We start from the raw sequence: 20908 nt of genomic DNA on the forward strand, positions 1-20908 counted from the left end.
TGTTCTCCAAGTTTGACAGAAAATACGGCTTCGTGTGCCTCAACAAAGACCAGCCGGAAGGAATCTGCCACAACTACCGGGTCCGCTTTCTCTGCGGCAAACTGGGTAGGTGCCGGTGGGGAACATATTGTACCCATCACTGAGAGCATGTCTGTGTGTGTGTGGTCTAGATATTCATCACATTGTGGGGATTAAATGAGTTCAGATACTCAGTTTGTGGGGTCTCGTTGCCCTTATGGGGAAAATAATCATATCCCCACGATGAAAATCATTACATTTCAAGGTGAAGGAACCTCATCCAGCAACGTTGGGATAAGTTAGAGCGGTGTGTGAGATCCAGAACAATTCTGCACCTGACCTCACTAATCTTCTCAGGTCCGTATGCCATCAGCGCCATCCTCACAGCACTGTTCCAGCGTAGAGTTAAAAAGCCTGCGTCCCACAGATCTGTAGAGGATGCTAACACATCAAAATGAGGCTATTTTCATGTTTCTAAGAACAAATAAGAAAGATTTCATAAGAATGAAACATGGCTGGTGCATGAAGGCGAGATTGTTTCAAACTTGCTGAGTCACATCAGATTCATGCTCAGGCCTCTCTCACTGAGAAAACTAATCCTGAGGGAACACTTCCAAGCCTCCGCTCCAGGTATTCTTATCTCCATCTCTGCGGTACTGGGCACTGTATCAACACGCTGATCCGATCCGATCGCTCCTGAACTCCCGACCGCCAGCTTGTGCCAGACACTCCCGAACCACCCTGATCTGGTTGTGAAGAGGGCAGTGAGCCATAAAGTGACACGAGCAGACCGGCCCAAACATGCACACGACTACACCAGCCCTCCAGACCTCACAGGGGTGTGGTCTCCACCGAGGCATAGTTGGTGTGAGAAGCCTGTAAGGACCCGTACGGTCTCCACCATTCATCACAGTACATTACAGTCCAGACGTCTGTGGACACTTCTGTCTCAAAAGATCATATATAAAATTCTTATTGTCCTGTCTATTTTTTACCTTTTTTGATGTCTGTGTGCCAACATGAATTGCCCCTCTGTTATAAGTGAGTTCAGTTACCTTAAAGTGCATTTCCCGTTGTGGACAGTCATTAGTGCTGTCAATATTAACCTAGGACATTAATGTGTTAATTTCTTTAATAATAATTAATGTGTGGGTTTCCTCTGGGTGACTGTCTGTGAGGAGTGTGGTGTGTTCTCTCTGTGTCTACGTGGGTTTCCTCCAGGTGACTGTCTGTGAGGAGTGTGGTGTGTTCTCCCTGTGTCTGCGTGGGTTTCCTCCGGGTGACTGTCTGTGAGGAGTGTGGTGTGTTCTCCCTGTGTCTGCGTGGGTTTCCTCCGGGTGACTGCCTGTGAGGAGTGTGGTGTGTTCTCCCTGTGTCTGCGTGGGTTTCCCCTGGGTGACTGTCTGTCAGGAGTGTGGTGTGTTCTCCCTGTGTCTGCGTGGGTTTCCTCCGGGTGACTGTCTGTGAGGAGTGTGGTGTGTTCTCTCTGTGTCTGCGTGGGTTTCCTCCGGGTGACTGTCTGTGAGGAGTGTGGTGTGTTCTCCCTGTGTCTGCGTGGGTTTCCTCCGGGTGACTGCCTGTGAGGAGTGTGGTGTGTTCTCCCTGTGTCTGCGTGCGTTTCCCCTGGGTGACTGTCTGTCAGGAGTGTGGTGTGTTCTCTCTGTGTCTGCGTGGGTTTCCTCCGGGTGACTGTCTGTGAGGAGTGTGGTGTGTTCTCCCTGTGTCTGCGTGGGTTTCCTCCGGGTGACTGTCTGTGAGGAGTGTGGTGTTTTCTCCCTGTGTCTGCGTGGGTTTCCTCCGGGTGACTGTCTGTGAGGAGTGTGGTGTGTTCTCTCTGTGTCTGCGTGGGTTTCCTCCGGGTGACTGTCTGTGAGCAGTGTGGTGTGTTCTCCCTGTGTCTGCGTGGGTTTCCTCCGGGTGCTCTGGTTTCCTCCAGGTGCTCTGGTTTCCTCCCACGTTCCAAAAACACATGTTGGTAGGTGGATTGGAGACTCAAAAGTGTCCATAGGTTTGAGTGTGTGAGTAAATGTGTGAGTATGTGTCACCCTGTGAAGGACTGGCGATCCCTCCAGGGTGTGTCCCTGCTTTGCTCTGGACCCACCGTGACCCTGAACTGGATAAGCACCTACGAATGACTGAATACCTAGTGTTGGTGCAGACACATTTTACACTGTGGCTGATGTTTGACGAACTATTTTAATTCAAAAACAGAATGTTGCACAAGTTCTTGACCTCCAGAGTAGAGACAAATTGTTGCACCTGAGAATGAGATAAAGAGCAGGTCAAACAGCACCAACACCGGCACACAGCGACACAGCAGGCCTCTCTCCAGCGCAGATCTACAGACTGTATTCTCTATTCTTTATGAACTTCATGAGTCATGGTCTTGCTGTGGTTTGGGAAGAGAACTGAGAGTCAGGAAACTGGTTTTGATGCTGATGGAAGCTGGAACTTACTGCTAGAATCCGTTTCAAAGCGCACACAGCCTGTCGAGCTGACAATACATATTCACTCGGATGAAGCCACAGTCAGAGGTTAAGAAAGCGCCGTGGAGTCAGCCGAGTAAAAAGGCTCTTTTCTCCAGCTCCTGATTCAGACAAGCGGGAAGGAGCCCAAGGTCAGCTCTGACAGACGTTAACCGTTTTCCAGCTGCTCCGGCACTTAGCCGCATGTTCTTTGTCGATTTAAGCTTGGTTAAAAATAGATGTGAAAGCTTTCCGGAAAACCCTAAAACACTCTGCGCATCCCCCTTTCTTAACGCTGTGTGGGTGGGCGTATGTGCTAAAAGCCCCTTTAAAATCCCTGACATTTTAAACCCTTACTCAAACCGACGCGTGACAGCGCACCATAATGCTTCTGAAAACTGTTCGCAAATTCAGCTCACTTCAGCCACTAGATTAAAATCCACTAACAGGTGAAGTTAAAACCATTGTCTGGTCACACTAGCCTCTGCCAAATGGGGTGGGGTTGGGCTGGGGCGCGTATATCAGGGAGAGAGTGAACATTCAGAGCGAGGATCTTTGCCAAGGGCCACCTTGTGATGGTCATTTGGGTCAGAGATTCTCCAACACAGCTCTTGGTTTGCAGTGGTTTATCAGGAAAGATGGCCGATGAACCAGAGCACATAGGATGGGGCTGAGCCGACGCAGGCCCAGCAGAACGCCCATGCCGACCCCTGTCAACAACTAAAAGAGTCTATGTAGGATGTGTGAGCGTCAGAACTGGACAGTGGAGCGATGAAAGTAGGTGGTCAGAAGAATCATTTTCTTTTCCATCATTTGGACAGCTAGGCGTATGTGTGCATGGCTGACCTGGGGTAGAGATGGCACCAGGATGCATCATTAGAAGAAGGCAAGCGAGCCGATGTAGTTTGAAGGCGTTCATGTGGACAGTACTTTGACACATATCAGCTCCCTAAACACTGGCAAAGTCCTGGGGGCGTGACTAGACCCAATTTACTGAAGCATGTGGCTCTGTAAAATGTTGCTGTGCCTCAGTAAAACCATGGTGGTAAAAATGTAATTGTATCCAGTTTATCCATTTATTGCTGAACAGAACTATAGGACATACCACGCAAATTCACTACAGGCACTACATTTCCCATAATGCCCCAGTGCCTTTTCAAATGCCAGAGAAAATACACAAACATTTAATAGAAATGCTACGCGACAGACAGGTAGTTATCGGTCATAGTGATATATTTGGGTAATAATCTACCAGCAATTCATAATACACCACTAAACAAACAGTCAGGAAATATATGTGTTACACCACCACCCAACATAACATAAGCCCTGTGTGTGCCCCAGTACGCCATGTAGTCTAGAAACACCCCTGCCAGGCCCACCCATACATCGCAGTGGTATGCTGTAATGCCAGTGACCTCCTTCAGCAGGAAGATGCTCCATTCCACCCTGCAAGCTCTGTTCAGGGTCTGAGGAACATGACGAAGAGCTCAGTTTGTCAACATGGGTTCCATATTCCAAATCATAGAAGAGAAATGAACAACAGTGATTATTTCTTTATTTTCCAAACTGTAGCTTACTTATAAGTCTCACAGACATTTGCTAACATCAGTCAGCTCTGCTAACATAACGTTACCCATTAGAAAGGGTAGAAATCTACATCCTGCCGTCTTCTCCTTCCTCTAAATGTCCCACGCGGTATCACTCACTCTCAGGGTGATCAATTATGCGTTTTTAGTCATCAAGAAAAGCCTATGTCAAAGCCTGCCGAGCAATTTAGCGCCTGGAGTCCATTTTTGATCACTGTCAGCGTGGCGTGCTTTAATGGAAAGAGCATTTGTACCGGGATTAAGCTTTTATCACTGACACAGGGTCTGCTCAAATCATACAGACACAATAACACACAGCAGGAACCCAGAGTCCAAGACTGGTCCCGGATCAGTTCGAGAAAAAAATCATGTGTGCACTTTTGAATTTTGAAAAGCTGTGGCATTTCAAGATAATCCCCCCCATGCTGGGGGCACGGCTTTGAATTACGATAATATTCATTATAATATTTCTAATATTCAATGTTCATTTAATATTCGTGGCACGTTAAAAGGAAAGTTTAAAGCCACCGGTCACTCATTCTCCTGAGGTAGCCATTGTGTTAGTTCTTTGTGCAGCTAATTCGTCCATTAGAAGAGGCTGGAGTCTGCGCCCTGCCGTCGTCTCTGTTCTCTGAATGTTGCCTGCTGTATCGTTCACTCTCAGCGCAATCAATTAGTCATTGGGAAAGTGTGTGTTCTGCCCTGTGGAGAGGTTGATATAGCTGTACCCATGCTGGCTTTGAAATATGTTAATAATCGTTAGATTTAATAGGCCTTGAGAGTCAGTAAGCAAAGAGAACTACTACAACTTTCAGTGATTCTATTAAAAAAGTTCAATATTTAGGTTCTCTCTAAAGAGGCAGGATTTTAAAACTATGTGAGACTTTGGGCCTGTGTGTCCAGGACCAGATTCAGATCAGCGCCAATGGCATAAACCTTGATATCCTAATGGCACACACCCCACATAGTAGACACATTTTGGCCAGAGCTGTCTCAGTTTTGGCTCGTACGCCTCAGTTATGGCACTAGGAAGTGTGGTGTGGGCCAGACTTGCACAAAAATCATGAGCCGGGCTTGACTTTGCGGTTATGGCATGTGTTGTCTGGGCCAGATGTTGGGCCAGGTGTTATGTAACATATCTAGATGAAATCAATGTTTGGCCCAACATCTGACCCAGACAAGTGCTGGAACCGTCAAAAGACACATGACACTCTGCATTGACTCAGGGTGAGTCTGGCTGCCTCAACTCCACCGTAGTTAACGACGTCATTCACGATAAAAGTTGGGCCACATTTGGGCTAAATTTAGGCCAAACATTCATTACTATCTGCGGTGACCACATGTGAATTGAAAATAACCAACCGTAGCATCATGATACCGGACCTAATGCAAAAGAAATGAAAGCTATTAAACAATAGAATGGGATGGTCTGGAGCAACTGCACATGATCCTAGATCACCATGCCCGCTGATAGCATGTGTTATAGGCATTTGCTATATTCCTAGAATTGGGCTGTGGATCAATGGAGCTGATCCAGGACCATAATCATCCCACTCACATTCTCAAGGCTAAATGCCACCAAATGTTCACAGAAATATTCAAGCATCTAGTCTAAAGCTTTCCCAGAAGTGTAGAGGGAAAAGTTCCTGATGAATACCAGCAGTTTCCGAAGAAACATGAAAGGAGCAGCTCTCCAAAAAGCTTAGGTCAAGCAGTGCGTTTGAGTTGGATAATTAACCTTCAGGTGCTGAATTGCTCCACAGGGACGTGTGATTTCTCAGAGACCAAACGTGATAATAGATCACACTGAGTGTGAACAGTAGCACGTTGCGCGTTTGGAGAAAGGAGAAGATTGCAGGGTGTGGATTTCCGCAAGTTTCTATTGGATAAGTCAAACAAAATCTGGACTAATTACTACCTCCGGAGAAGGAACGGAGAGAAAGAAGGAAGGGCAGTAATTATAGAAACAAGCTTCCCTCGGTTCCTCTGTCTCTACCCCTGGAGAACACTGGACCCGAAGCTGTTGTGTATTATACTTCATCCTGCCACCACTTCAGCTTTAATATAACATCATTTCCCACCACCTAATACCCCCTCCTCACACTGGGCTCCAGCACTGGGCTTCACCCTTCCTCCACAGATTCAATCTTCATGATTTAGGTCTGTGGTTCCTCCACAGATCAACACGCATTGCCCTCCCTCTCCCTCTTTATTCATTTCTTATGAATTCCAAATGTCAGCGCAAGGGTAAAGCTGTGGTGGTCCATGTTTATCATCAGTTGTACGAGGTTTAATTATCACTGCTCTAACCTGATGACCCAACTGGTTGTGTGTGTGTGTGTGAGTGAGAGAGAGAAAACACAGCCAACTCACAGGCCTTCATATCCTTATCTACTTGTCAGTTTGTAGAAACTCCAGCCACAAAAGTTTACATTGCGTGAATATTTTGTAATCAACAAACCAGTGAAAAAGCTGTGAAATTCCTTTGGAATGTGTGTAAATGCTTTCTGTTTTATTGAGTGTGTAAAACTGTTTTTGTGATTTTTAAAGGTGGAATCAGTCATTTTCCACAAAAAAAGTAGCAAAGAATAATTATGACACTGATTAAATATGATTACATTTCTTCGATAAAATGCTCCTTGTTCAAGCTCCTCGTGAACCATTTTATGTGCCACAAAGTGGGTTCCTTTTGTGAGGTAGGGCATGGTTAAAACAGACTTAGTACGGAACCTCAGATACAGTCACGCCACTAGATGTCAGTATAAAAGCCGTTTTTTTTTTAACACGTAGAAGAATCGAAAACGGCTGATTGCTCCTTTAAGACACGCTTTCACACTTCTGCATGTGAGGGTATGAAATATGAATACATAATAATGTGTGTGTGTGTGTGTGTGTGTGTGTGTGTGTGTGTGTGTGTGCAGTCCGTCCTCAGGCTTCCATCTCCATAGACACACGCTCCAACTGCACTATCCTGGACCTGGCAGATGAAGCCCAGGGCTGGAGACCGGGAGACCGACTTGTCGTGGCCAGCACTGATTACTCAATGCTCCAATCAGAAGAGTTTACTGTCCTGCCCTGTCCAACCTGCTCCAAACACCAGGTCAAAGTGGAAGGTCAGTGTCTCTCACATTTCTAGCCTTTCTGCTTGCATTCAGCTCAGAGGAGGAGCTGGGGGAGAGAGTGTTAGCCTGCTGCAGTTGCTGAAACAACTCCTGCAATTGTGTTGTTTATGTTAATATTTCATATCCATATCCATTTGGCTCCACTCACACAAAGAGGACTGGAAATTGATTGCAGCAAGTTACACATCAGCCTTACCCTTCACACTAATGTGCTATTTTGTGTAGGTCTATATTACGCAGGCCAGCATGTGCAGGCAAAGCAGGAGTGTGGGTTTTAATATGAGGTGTTTATGAGCAAGTGGAAACGGTGGAAACCATATTCTACCAAAGATATATTAAGATTTAATAACATTTAAAGCAGAATACACTCAGCCATTTGAGCTCTGTGGAGCTTTCCCACCCTTTTAAGACTCTTTGGATAATAATTTGGGCTTTTGGATTGATGTATTTGTGATAGTAATCAGCCCTTAGGCAGCAACACACTCCTCTTAAGTTGAGAGACTGACAGCAGCAGTTCAGAGGAGGTGAAATATTTGTGTGATCATTTTTCATGTCGCTGAAATTTCTATCCAAGGAGTTTGGCGTGTGTCCTTGAACTCGATGAACACGACCAAGACCAAGAAAAGAGCTTCTAAAGACATGGTAACTGCACCAATGCTGCCCTGACACAGCCGGGGGCAGTGGGCTTTAGTTCGGTTATAAATCACAACGTGGTAATGGTTGACCCCTGCTATGTAACATTAACATACACAAGCAATAAACATGTCATGTGTCGTACTTTCAGGAGTAACACAGACATATCCTGTTGCAGCGTCTCAAGGTCCTGGGTTTGATCCTCTCCTCAGGTTACTCTCTTTGAGGAGTGTGGTGTGTTCTCTCTGTGTCTGTGTGGGTGTCCTCCAACAGTCCAACACACATGTGTGAGTGCCTGGGTGAGTGTGTGAAACTGTCCAAAGGTGTGAGTGACTGAGTGAGTGTTTGCCATACTCTATAGGTGTGAGTGAGTGAGTGAATGGAGGAGTGTGTGAGTGACAGGGTGAGTACATTAAATTCTCTAAAGGTGTGAGTGACTGGGTGAGTGTGTGAAACTGTCCACAGGTGTGAGTGTGTGAGTGACTGGGTGAGTGTGTGAAACTGTCCACAGGTGTGAGTGTGTGAGTGACTGGGTGAGTGTGTGAAACTGCCCACGGGTGTGAGTGTGTGAGTGACTGGGTGAGTGTGTGAGTGACTGGGTGAGTGTGTGAAACTGTCCACAGGTGTGAGTGTGTGAGTGACTGGGTGAGTGTGTGAGTGACTGGGTGAGTGTGTGAGTGACTGAGTGAATGTGTGAAACTGTCCACAGGTGTGAGTGAGTGAGTGACTGAGTGAGTGTGTGAGTGACTGAGTGAGTGTGTGAGTGACTGGGTGAGTGTGTGAGTGACTGGGTGAATATGTGAAATGTTAAGGATGAAGCCACTACAGAAGATGAATGAATAAACACCCAAATGAAAAGTTAAAGTCACTTACTTCATACAAATATATTTTTTTCGTTCTGCTTTTGTCAGCTTATGAGCAATATACATTTCTTCAAATGTTACTGAAGAATTAGGGGTAGGAATCTCACAAGTGGATTTTGAAGAGAGCGTAGACAATCCCAGATAAATCCTTCAGCAAATGTATCAGTCAAAAAACCCACGAGTCTTAATTTTATATTTAAAAATAGCATGGAAATTTGACTGAAAACAGAACAGAACACATTTCACTGAATGATTTTATAATAAATAACACTCTAAAACCCATGTGGATAAATCAGAACCTTCAGCACGCACTCCTGGAACAAAACTACTCTGTGACAAATGTGTAATTTTTAATGAGATTCATAACAAGCCGAAAAAGTTTGAAAAACACCACAGAAGAGGAACGGGGAGAAGGGAGGTGAAGTCACTCATGAGCTGAGCTCTGCACTGAAGGGCTTTAAGGGAATAAGCATCAGTGTGAGGGCTGTAGATTTCCACCAATGGCATGCTGTCTGTCGCTGGGATGTCGTCATGGCGACCCAGAGGGACTGGGTGGGAAGTGCAATCACAGTCATAGGGAGAAAATGATGATGGTGGTAATTATAAAAATATTCTCTTCTTTGACCTATATTTTGAGTTGGACTCTGTCTAGTCCTGAGCTCTGTGTGGACTCTGTCTCGTCCTGAGCTCTGTGTGTGGACTCTGTCTAGTCCTGAGCTCTGTGTGTGGACTCTGTCTCGTCCTCACCTCTGTGTGTGGACGCTGTCTCGTCCTTAGCTCTGTGTGTGGACTGTGTCTTGTCCTGAGCTCTGTGTGTGGACTCTGTCTCGTCCTGAGCTCTGTGTGTGGACTCTGTCTAGTCCTGAGCTCTGTGTGTGGACTCTGTCTAGTCCTGAGCTCTGTGTGTGGACTCTGTCTCGTCCTGAGCTCTGTGTGTGGACTCTGTCTAGTCCTGAGCTCTGTGTGTGGACTCTGTCTAGTCCTGAGCTCTGTGTGTGGACTCTGTCTAGTCCTGAGCTCTGTGTGTTTACTCTGTCTAGTCCTGAGCTCTGTGTGTTTTCTCTGTCTAGTCCTGAGCTCTGTGTGTTTACTCTGTCTAGTCCTGAGCTCTGTTTGTGGACTCTGTCTCGTCCTGAGCTCTGTGTGCTTACTCTGTCTAGTCCTGAGCTCTGTGTGTTTACTCTGTCTAGTCCTGAGCTCTGTGTGTTTTCTCTGTCTAGTCCTGAGCTCTGTGTGTTTACTCTGTCTAGTCCTGAGCTCTGTTTGTGGACTCTGTCTCGTCCTGAGCTCTGTGTGCTTACTCTGTCTAGTCCTGAGCTCTGTGTGTTTACTCTGTCTAGTACTGAGCTCTGTGTGTGGACTCTGTCTAGTCCTGAGCTCTGTGTGTTTACTCTGTCTAGTCCTGAGCTCTGTGTGTTTACTCTGTCTAGTCCTGAGCTCTGTGTGTTTACTCTGTCTAGTCCTGAGCTCTGTGTGTTTACTCTGTCTAGTCCTGAGCTCTGTGTGTGGACTCTGTCTAGTCCTGAGCTCTGTGTGTTTACTCTGTCTAGTCCTGAGCTCTGTGTGTTTTCTCTGTCTAGTCCTGAGCTCTGTGTGTTTACTCTGTCTAGTCCTGAGCTCTGTTTGTGGACTCTGTCTCGTCCTGAGCTCTGTGTGCTTACTCTGTCTAGTCCTGAGCTCTGTGTGTTTACTCTGTCTAGTACTGAGCTCTGTGTGTGGACTCTGTCTAGTCCTGAGCTCTGTGTGTTTACTCTGTCTAGTCCTGAGCTCTGTGTGTTTACTCTGTCTAGTCCTGAGCTCTGTGTGTTTACTCTGTCTAGTCCTGAGCTCTGTGTGTTTACTCTGTCTAGTCCTGAGCTCTGTGTGTGGACTCTGTCTAGTCCTGAGCTCTGTGTGTTTACTCTGTCTAGTCCTGAGCTCTGTGTGTTTACTCTGTCATGTCCTGAGCTCTGTGTGTTTACTCTGTCTAGTCCTGAGCTCTGTGTGTGGACTCTGTCTCGTCCTGAGCTCTGTGTGTTTACTCTGTCTAGTCCTGAGCTCTGTGTGTGGACTCTGTCTTGTCCTCAGCTCTGTGTATTTACTCTGTCTCGTCCTCAGCTCTGTGTGTGGATTCTGTCTCGTCCTCAGCTCTGTGTGGACTCTGTCTTGTCCTGAGCTCTGTGTGGACTGTCTCGTCCTCAGCTCTGTGTGGACTTTGTCTCGTCCTGAGCTCTGTGTGGACTGTCTCGTCCTGAGCTCTGTGTGTGGACTCTGTCTCATCCTGAGCTCTGTGTGTGGGCTCTGTCTCGTCCTGAGCTCTGCGTGTTGGCTCTGTCTCGTCCTCAGCCCTCTGTATGGACTCTATCTCGTCCTGAGCTCTGTGTGTGCAGTCTGCCCCCTCTATCCTTCAGAGAGATAATGATTTTCGGTCCTGGAGTGTGTTGTATCAGATTAGAGTGGAAACCATGGCATGTTTATGAGGAAATAAACAGAGGTGTCAAACCGCTGTGTGAAATTCTCACCCTTGTGTTTGGGCTTGTCGTTCCCTGAGACTGGAAGCTACAGGGTGCAGCTGGTGCCAAAAACCTATCAAAGCCAAATAAAGTCCAATAGCTTTCAGCACTTTGGTGACATAAGCTGCTATTATGTAGAAGATGGATGCAGTTTTGTGTGGAGGAATCTGTTTGCTTGCATATTTTGGAAAGGTTCCCCTCTGACCCCTCGTTCGCTCTCCACCGGGGGCGAGAGAATGTGGGAAAGTGCTCTCGGAGCGTTTTCCATGTTGCATAAAAAGCAGCAAAGTGGTAAAAAGTGCTAAGTTCATCTGAGTTCCTGCAGTCAGTCAAAGTAAATGTGCTGGTCACTTTATTAGGAACACCTCTCTCTGCTGGTGTCAGAGATTGTCGCTCACCTGTTGATGCACAGCTCATGTTAGGCATTGACCTGCTCTTGTCTGGATGTTGCTGAGCTCTGGACCTCTCTCATCCGTTTCATGTTGCACACAAACAGATACACACTCATGGAACTGTGAATTTAGGGGACATTATATAGGCTTCCATTCACTTTGTGTAGACATACCATTAACTTTTCTGTAAATGCTACCCTGATGTAGCTGTAAAGGCCAATTCATGCTCCTACATTTAGTCAGAGTCTGGGTAAGTGCCCTACGCCGTTGTGAGCGTTTAAACTTGTGTTGGTCACTTTGCAATTACAGCATCAAAACACTAGTTCTGAGTCCCAAACATGATTCTCCACACTATGAAGCACTATGAGGTGGTGCAGTAGAATTAGTATTTTAATGTGTGAAGTGCACTATGTAGTTTATATGCATTCAAACAGTGGCGATTGCTCTAAGACTGCAAGGGAAACTCAGCTTCCCCTAAAATGTAAAAAAAAAATAAGTGATCAAATATATACTGTTGTGTACATGTCATTGAATAAATATGGACTACAACGCGCTCCGCTTTTGTTCAGAATCAGCTTCTTATCACTGGTAAAGATGCGGCTTTCCTCTCAATCATTCCCACAGCTTCACAGTGCTTTAAACAGTGAGGACGTCCACAGAGTTCAATAGCGAAGCAGTGAAGTGCAGTGAAACGAGACGAGTCATTGGATAAATACTGGGCTTTGTCCCGTCCATCGGACGCTCAGCGTCTCTGGGGGTCTATGGGGCAGTGGGCTGGCCTCGGCTGGCCCGGACGCTCAGCTTCTGCGTGATGATTGGATGATCTGTCTGAGGCTGAATCCCTTATTGATTGACAGTGAAATGAGCGAATCAGCGATCCTTTGGTGTAAAGATCCGTGGGAGCACAGGCGGACACACTTCACATGGGCCAAGGCCGTTTAAGCCTAGCTCTGCTGGCCATTGAGAGGACACTAGTCAAGTCCCTGGTAAAGACGCCTTGTTGGTACGACAGGGTCACAGATCATTTTCTTAAAAAGGAACGGAGGGTAGAATTTACGTATAAATAAACCGACACATTTTATAATGTAGGCCGAAACTGAGCTTCCCCTCCTTGAAAGACCAGCATCCGCCACTGCATTCAAACTAATGTGTGAGCAAACCTCTCACCATGAATTTCCTTCTGTCTGTGTCTCTGCATTAACCTTAACCCAAACCAAGACCCTAACCCTACCTTAAAAAATTCCTTCACCTTAAAACAAGCTGGAGGTTCCCACAAAGACAAGTCCTCATTAAGTGAGTGTATAAACAGAGTGATATATTAATTGTACACATACACACAGACGTGGATGCAGGTGTAACTCTGATCCCGGTCTCTGCTATCTCCACCTGTGACGGTTTACCTGTCGCCCACGCAGCTGAGAGTAGCGCTCCTCCTTGTGTTTTTCTGCCGAAGAGGATTAGAATTCCTCAGATTTCAAAAGGTTAAAGAAGCACAGAAAACAAACACGCGTCGGCTGTCATCAGACGAAGATCCTCTGTCAAGACGGAGCCGTGTGGAAAAACGATGCTATAATTGCTCTCCCCTCCAGGCGCCTGGGTCAAAAACACTGCTCTCGCTTTACCTGCCTTTCATTAAGCACGCAAATCCTCGCTAGCTTTTTCCACGCTATCAACAAACCACAGGCCTCCACCTTTCCCTCCGCACAGAAACCAGCCTGTGCCAGCTCTCAGAGCACTGCTGCTTTATCAGAGTTCAGAAAGAGCTGCACAAGGTCAGCGGTAATCATCACAGCTGTTTTTGCCACAGTGCTGACTCCTTCTCCAATCTCTAACCTGAGTGAGTGAGTGAGTGAGTGACTGACTGACTGAGTGACTGAGTAACTGACTGACTGAGTGACTGAGTGAATGACTGGGTGACTGAGTGACTGAGTGACTGAGTGACTGACTGACTGAGTGAGTGACTGGGTGACTGAGTGAGTGACTGACTGACTGAGTGACTGGGTGACTGGGTGATTGAGTGACTGAGTGACTGAGTGAGTGACTGGGTGACTGAGTAACTGAGTGAGTGACTGACTGACTGACTGACTGACTGACTGAGTGACTGACTGAATGACTGGGTGACTGGGTGACTGAGTGACTGACTGAGTGACTGACTGAGTGAGTGACTGAGTGACTGACTGAGTGAGTGACTGAGTGACTGAGTGACTGACTGACTGAATGACTGGGTGACTGAGTGATTGAGTGACTGAGTGACTGAGTTAGTGACTGGGTGACTGAGTGACTGACTGAGTGAGTGACTGGGTGACTGACTGACTGAGTGACTGACTGACTGAGTGACTGAGTGACTGACTGGGTGACTGGGTGACTGAGTGACTGGGTGACTGAGTGACTGAGTGAGTGACTGAGTGACTTGGTGACTGAGTGACTGACTGACTGAGTGACTGAGTGAGTGACTGACTGAGTGAGTGACTGAGTGAGTGACTGAGTGACTGGGTGACTGAGTGACTGACTGAGTGACTGACTGACTGACTGACTGAGTGAGTGACTGACTGAGTGAGTGACTGGGTGACTGAGTGACTGAGTGAGTGACTGGGTGACTGAGTGACTGAGTGAGTGACTGGGTGACTGGGTGACTGACTGACTGACTGAGTGACTGAGTGACTGAGTGAGTGACTGGGTGACTGGGTGACTGACTGAGTGACTGAGTGACTGACTGGGTGACTGGGTGACTGACTGACTGACTGAGTGACTGAGTGACTGAGTGAGTGACTGGGTGACTGGGTGACTGACTGGGTGACTGAGTGACTGACTGGGTGACTGGGTGACTGAGTGAGTGACTGGGTGACTGAGTGACTGACTGAGTGAGTGACTGGGTGACTGAGTGACTGAGTGACTGGATGACTGAGTGAGTGAGCGCAGTGTGAATGCAGAGTGGTGTAAGTGCAGTTCTGGTTTTCCATGTCGTGTTGCTCTGCTCCACAATGTGATCTTTGTTATTCTCCATTTCTTTATCCTCCTGATTCTGCAGAAATGGCGTGGCTCAGAGCTGCTGACAAAACACATCAGCACAGAGCCGGCGCCTATCAGTTCTAACAAGTTTTCCGGCATTCATTACTTTCCTCTTGCATTTTTATAGCAGCCAGCCTGCCTTTGAAAGTACGCCTGGGTTTCTCTGTCCTGGACCGTGGAGGGGAGCCATCTGAGAGGGAGGGAGCTGGAATCAGGGCGTCAGCACACATCCACCTTCTGCTTTCCTTTCACTGAATCTCAGAAACACAGCATTTCCCTTGTCCTTTTTATGAGAGAAAAAAGAGAATGAGAGAGAGGAAGAGAAATGGGGAGAACTGAGAATGAGAGAGAGAAAGAAATAGAAAGTAGGGAGCATGAGATAAAGAGAGGGGGAGGTAGAGAGAAAAAGTAAGAGGAATGTAAGTGAGAGAAAGAGTGAGAAAGAATGGAGAATGAAAGAGAGATACTGATGGAGAGAGGAGAGAGAAAGACAGCAAGAGGAGGAGACCCAAAGTGGTTCACACATCAAAATAAGCAATAGATAGACAGACTCCTTTGGGAGAAGAGGCTTTTAGTGAAGGCAGGGGCACCTGGACGGACCCCTGGAGCCACGTCTCTGTAAAACTGCACTGATGGTTTCCCCTCGGCCCGAAGCACTCCCTCCCAGTGGGGATTAAGAGTACAAAGCAAGAACTGTAGGAGCAGGTGTTCACAAAGCTTTGAGGGCCATTCTAACAATTCACAGAGAGAGAGAGTGACGCTCTCTCAGATCCTTGGACGGATGAAACATCTCCAACCAACAACCTCCTGAAGATCGGGCCAATGCTTAGAGCGCTACGCCACTCGGGAAAGAGGCTGTGGTCAGGTTCTGACCCTGACCAGTCGGGATTGTTTTTTTGTTTTTGCAAACGAACCCATTCCCTGTGTCCCCTTTGTTTTCAGTTTTCATGCAGATGTGCCTTTAGAGACGAACCGAAATGTGCCTCAGGAGGCAAAAATAAGCGTAAAAAATTACAGCTGTTCAAAGCAAGACGCGCCGAGGGTTTTGATGTGGCGAGAGGCGTTTGAGATCAGAGGCTGTGAAAGGATGGGTCGGGAGATAAGAAGTCTCAGGGTGAGCAGTAAGTGTTCACTTCACTCTTTAAGTGCTGAGTTACTGATTTTTTACTGACTTCAACCCATTGGACGAGGTCTGTATGCAAAAACAAAACAATTAATGTGCAGCACCGTCCAACAAATTACTACTAATAAATATATCATATATACAGTCTAAGTGTGTGTATATATATAATATATGTCATATGGAGTATGCTCTACAGTCAATGAGAGAATATATCTCATTATATTCTCGTTAGCGTAAAGACTCTCGAGCTTTACACACACATTGTTTTTGTTTATTTGCTGCTCACTGATTTATCCCTGTTCTGATTCTGCTCCGCTGCTGACATCAAGTGCAGAGACTTTAGAATGGCCCCGCCCCCTCGTCTGAGTCTGTCCAATCACAGCGCTGGACCCGTGTTTATGTGAGAGCCCAAAGACGAGGTTAAACTCAGCAAAACAGACACAACGAGCGCGGAGAAATAAGAGCACTGAGTAAAAACGGAGAAGAAAGAGAACAGAGTGAAAACGGCTAAAAACCAGAGCTTCTGCCCCTCGCTCCTCACTGCTGTGCGCTCGGGGTCGGGGTGAACAGCGAGCGGCTCATTATCATTTAAAGGAACAGGAGCTCATACCTGCAGTGTAAATACAGGGTGGGCCATTTATAAGGAAACTCCCAGTAAGTTTGATGTGTCACATGACCCTCTTCCCATTGAAAAACCAAAAGTTGGATCCAAAATGGCTGACATCAAAATGGCCGCCATGGTCACCACCCATCTTACAAAGTTTCCCCCCTCCCATATACTAATGTGCCACAAACAGGAAGTTAATATCACCAACCATTCCCACTTTATTAAGGTGTATCCATATGAATGGCCCACCCTGTACTCTATGTCATACGGACTATACGATAAAGTCAATGATTATCTCTTATATATTGGGTCAGGATTCTTGTAGCTGTGGAGGCTCTGGAGCAGAGCTCAAATTTTACATGCTGCTGATGCTTATTTTAGATTGCCATTCGTTTATTTATTCAGATTTCCCATGAGCACTGCCCACGATGGTCAGCAGAAAGTGTTGAATTTTCATCAATTTAAAAACAATATTTAGAAACACTCTTTGAACAAGAGGGCTTCAAATCACAGATACGTCACAGCCTACAGATCTCAACTGACGTCACTCTTTATATTCTCTCAATTCATCTCTCTCTCTCTCTCTCTCTCTCTCTCTCTCTCTCTCTCTTTCTCTCTCTCTCTTCTCTCTCTCTCTCTCTGTCTCTCTCTCTTCTCTCTCTCTCTCTCTCTCTCTCTCTCTTTCTCTCTCTGCCTCTCTCTCTCTTCTCTCTGTCTCTCTCTCTCTTTCTCTCTCTCTCTCTCTCTCTCTCTCTCTCTCTCTCTCTCTCTCTCTCTCTCTCTATCTCTCTCCTCCTTTATGTAAATCCCCAGTATGAATCCAGTGTTAATTCCGAAGTGTTCAGACTTTCCTCTTCTCCGTTCCTCTCAGTCATTCAGAGTTCAGACATTTCTCCTCCTCCAGATTTCCTCACCGTGATTCATGTCTTCACTCACACTCGAGCTGTTGATTATTAAAAGCTAACTGTGTCTGTTCCCAGCTCTGAGGAGCGCTGAGATTAGGACGCATGTCCTCGGTGAATTTTGAGGCTGGTGTGAGATTATCTGTGAAGTGTGTGTGTGTGTGTTGTCTCACAAATGTGTGCTTGTGCTTATCCTTTAATGGTCGTATTCAAAATGTGACAAAAGAGTGTTAAAATCATGTTCGACTCTCTGCGTGATCTTCTCAGCACTTTTCAGCATCTTTAATTATACAGCGTTATTAAAGAAAAAATGATATAAATATAACATCCAACTGCGGCTTGCATCTGTGCACCAGAACGTGCAGATCCAGTGACGCTGAGCAGGTCTGGGTCTGTATCTGGAAGGGAGAGCTCTTCATTGGAAAGCTTGGGTGGTGCTGGGAGTTCTGGCAGTCGAGCCAACAGAGGGCGCTGTCTCTGTGGTCTGTTTGGATCCCAATGCCTGAGTGCAGTGACAGGGACACTGTACTGAATAAACAGCACTGTAATGTAGACGAGACAGGTCCTGACTCTCTGAGGTCGCTCTCTGAGGTCATTAAAGACCCCGGGGCATCTCCTGTAGAGGAGTAGGGCCTGATGTGACACTGCTTTCTGTTTAAATCTGCCTCCTTCTGGCTTCCTGACCGTCCCCATCTTCAATAAACCGCTCCGGTCACTCCCTGTAACTACTCGCAAGTGTGTAGTAAGGGGACTGGTGATGATTGGCTGCTGGAGCACTGTCCAAGTGGATGCTATCTATTGCCTTTAGTAGTTAAGGTGACTTCTGAATGTTCCAAAGAATATAATGTTCTCTGTGTCTCAAGAAAAGCATTAGATAAATATAATTACTATTTTACTAATGAACTACTTCACCACATTTTTATTATTCTTTTAAATATGTTGTAGGTGCAGCCTACATAAGCACAACCATGCAGACCCTCCCATTGGTCAGGACGTCAGAACCTGGATCAAAGGCCTTACCAGCTAAATATGGAATGATAAAATATGAATTACGACAATGAATATGAGCTGTAGTGTACCCTCAGGATAGAAAGATTTACTTATCTGCTCAATATCTGGACTCTTTACTGAAGGAGTCACTGTAAAACAACATGATATCAGGCTTAAGGCTGTGAGACACACATTTCCTCTGAAGAAATGAGTGAGATATACACTTTGCTACTGCAGCTAGACATAAAATGACGGGTTACCGTTGTGTGTAGGCTCAGGCCGACTTTTGAGGTTAGGGTTAAGGATTGGTTCAGGGCTAGGCTTTTGATTTACGTCTAGGGTTTCATTCAGTGACGTGGATTTCACGCTTGTGTAATAAGGTGTATAAATACCCTGTGTGTTGGCTTACTTTCTGTGCTCTAATAGTCTTGGTTTGACACCTCATATTCTCACCCTGAAACATTGTGGATTTAATGTGATTTTTGTTGGTGTCATGTATTTGTCTCCTTGTGGGGACGAGGTGTCCCAATAATGACCGAAGAGCATGAAGCCGCAATAGAAATGAAGATATCTGCAGAATATTTTTTTCACCACAAATGCAACACTGTTGTGGTTACTGAGGCTTGTCTGAAGGTGTTCTGAGGCTTGTCTGAGGTTGGGGTGAGGTTAAGGTAAATGTGGCATCACCCAGGTACAGTGACACACACATTCAATTAATGTCCTCATAAAGATGGTAATACAAATATGGATGTGAAATCCTTAGCACCCAGCCCTATTTGCTCTGTGGTGATTACTGAATAAGAACATATGGGTCAAGCACTTACACACACACACACACACACACACACACACATAGTGAGAGAGAGAGGGAGAGAGAGAGAGAGAGAGAGAGAGAGAGAGAGTACCCTACCTACTTATTATACAGCAGCACTCTTCAAACTAATCACGTACACACTTCTAGAACCCACTTGGTGTTTGGTCTATATGTTTTTTTCTTAGTCCTCTAATGTCTCAGACATTTGTGTGTGTGTGTGTGTGTGTGTGTGTGTGTGTGTGTGTGTGTGTGTGCACCCCTCAGCAACTAAGTGTCTGCTCCTCAGCAAAGGCCAAAGGTCACAGTCTCATTACCTGTTGGCTGTAATTTGTTTTGACTCCTCTCCAGACCAGGACACATCACTCTGCTGTGCCCAAACATGAGCTGTGTCCCAAATCAAGCGTGTTTATGCGTGTGTGTGTGTGTGTGTATCTGTCTGTCTGTCTGTGTGTGTGCCTGTGCAAAAGGAATATATATCACGTTGTGGGGACCTTTCTTCCTTATAGGGAACCCCACCGTGTGAATCATTATGCTTTAAGGTCAGGTGAAGGTTAGAATGAGGGTTATGTTTAGTTTGTGTTAAATTAGTTGTACATAGGGAAAAGTTAAAGTTACACTATGTAATATTTCTACCTTAAAATTACAGCTTCAAAATCATTGTGATGTTCCACTGAGCTGTAGGAGGGAGAATAGAGACACTGTCATTGCTAATCCAGGCTCAGCACTGCAGAAACTGCACTATGTAACATTCAAGGAGGGTAGGAAACCACCCCGTCCCTGCCGCTCCCTATTGATTCAGTAGAGCCCCAAGAATAAACATCCCATATCTTAGGTCGTCTGTAATGTCCCCACAATTCACAGATACAGTGTGTGTGTGTGTGTGTGTGTGTTGGTTTGTACTAGACATTACACTCTGTTGTAGTTTATGTCTCACTTTATTCTAAGTTGCTTTAATAACGTGTAATAACAAGTAGTAAAAGCAGAGTAGTTGGACGGTTACTACTTGATTACGTGTAATTACTCGTGTAAAAACTAATGGTGATACACAAGTGTATTCACTTACACTGCACTGGAGTGGCTCATGGGTTTTTCACTGCTACACAGCCCCAGGGTCTCGGGGTCCCAAGCTGGATCCAGTCCTCAGGTCCCGGTCTGAGGGGATTCCTGAGGGACTCTGGGCTCTGGAAGTGAACCGTAAGTGAATTCTGACACTAACTAAAGTGAGTGGTGTGAGTTGTCTTTAGGGAAAGGGCTGTGGCTGTGGAGTGACAGCCGGGTCTCTGCGTCCTGCTCCACAGCTTCGTGGTCTCGTAGTCGTCCTCTTTATTTTTTCATGTTCGTTTCGTCTCATTTAAAAAACAAGCGAAAACACCGCACTGTTGCTTTAATGAGAGTCATTAGATGTTTCTCAGGAAGCCGCGAGCTACTCATTTTACACTCTGTGTTCTCTGGAGGACGGGAACAACAGTCGCATCTGTCTCTCTCTCTCCCTTACTCTCTTGCACACACACACACACACACACACACACACACACACACACACACAGGCATCATGCTTCCATTAGACATGACAATTCTTGACAGCATCATTACATTTACACCAGGATGTGATCTGAAATGTTGATGCGATGTCATTTTACTTGTGTGTGTGTGTGTGTGTGTGTGTGTGTGTGTGTATGAGCTTGAGAGACACTAGCTGTTTCTCTCTTTCTCTCTCTCTCTCTCTCTCTCTCTCTCTATCTATCTCTCTCGCTCTCACACGCACACACACACACACACACACACACACACACACATATATATATAGGTATGAGAGTTAGGGTTCACATGGCAGGGTGTTGATGGCTCATGTGATGTGTGTGTGTGTGTGAGAAATCTGATAGAGTGTG

At 46.1% G+C, this 20908-nt stretch overlaps 1 protein-coding gene across 1 annotated transcript in view; it reads left to right on the forward strand.

Moving 5' to 3' along the window:
- The window catches only part of cemip (cell migration inducing hyaluronidase 1), a 137120-nt gene that overhangs the window by 79627 nt on the left and 36585 nt on the right, over nt 1-20908 (forward strand). The window contains 2 exon segments of the mRNA XM_066648131.1: nt 1-105; nt 6994-7185. The exon segment at nt 1-105 is cut by the window's left edge and continues 43 nt beyond it. Of these exon segments, the coding sequence (XP_066504228.1) occupies nt 1-105; nt 6994-7185 (297 nt within the window).

The sequence above is a fragment of the Hoplias malabaricus genome, chromosome 16, assembly GCF_029633855.1.
Source record: "Hoplias malabaricus isolate fHopMal1 chromosome 16, fHopMal1.hap1, whole genome shotgun sequence".
NCBI classification, from domain to species: Eukaryota; Metazoa; Chordata; class Actinopteri; order Characiformes; family Erythrinidae; genus Hoplias; species Hoplias malabaricus.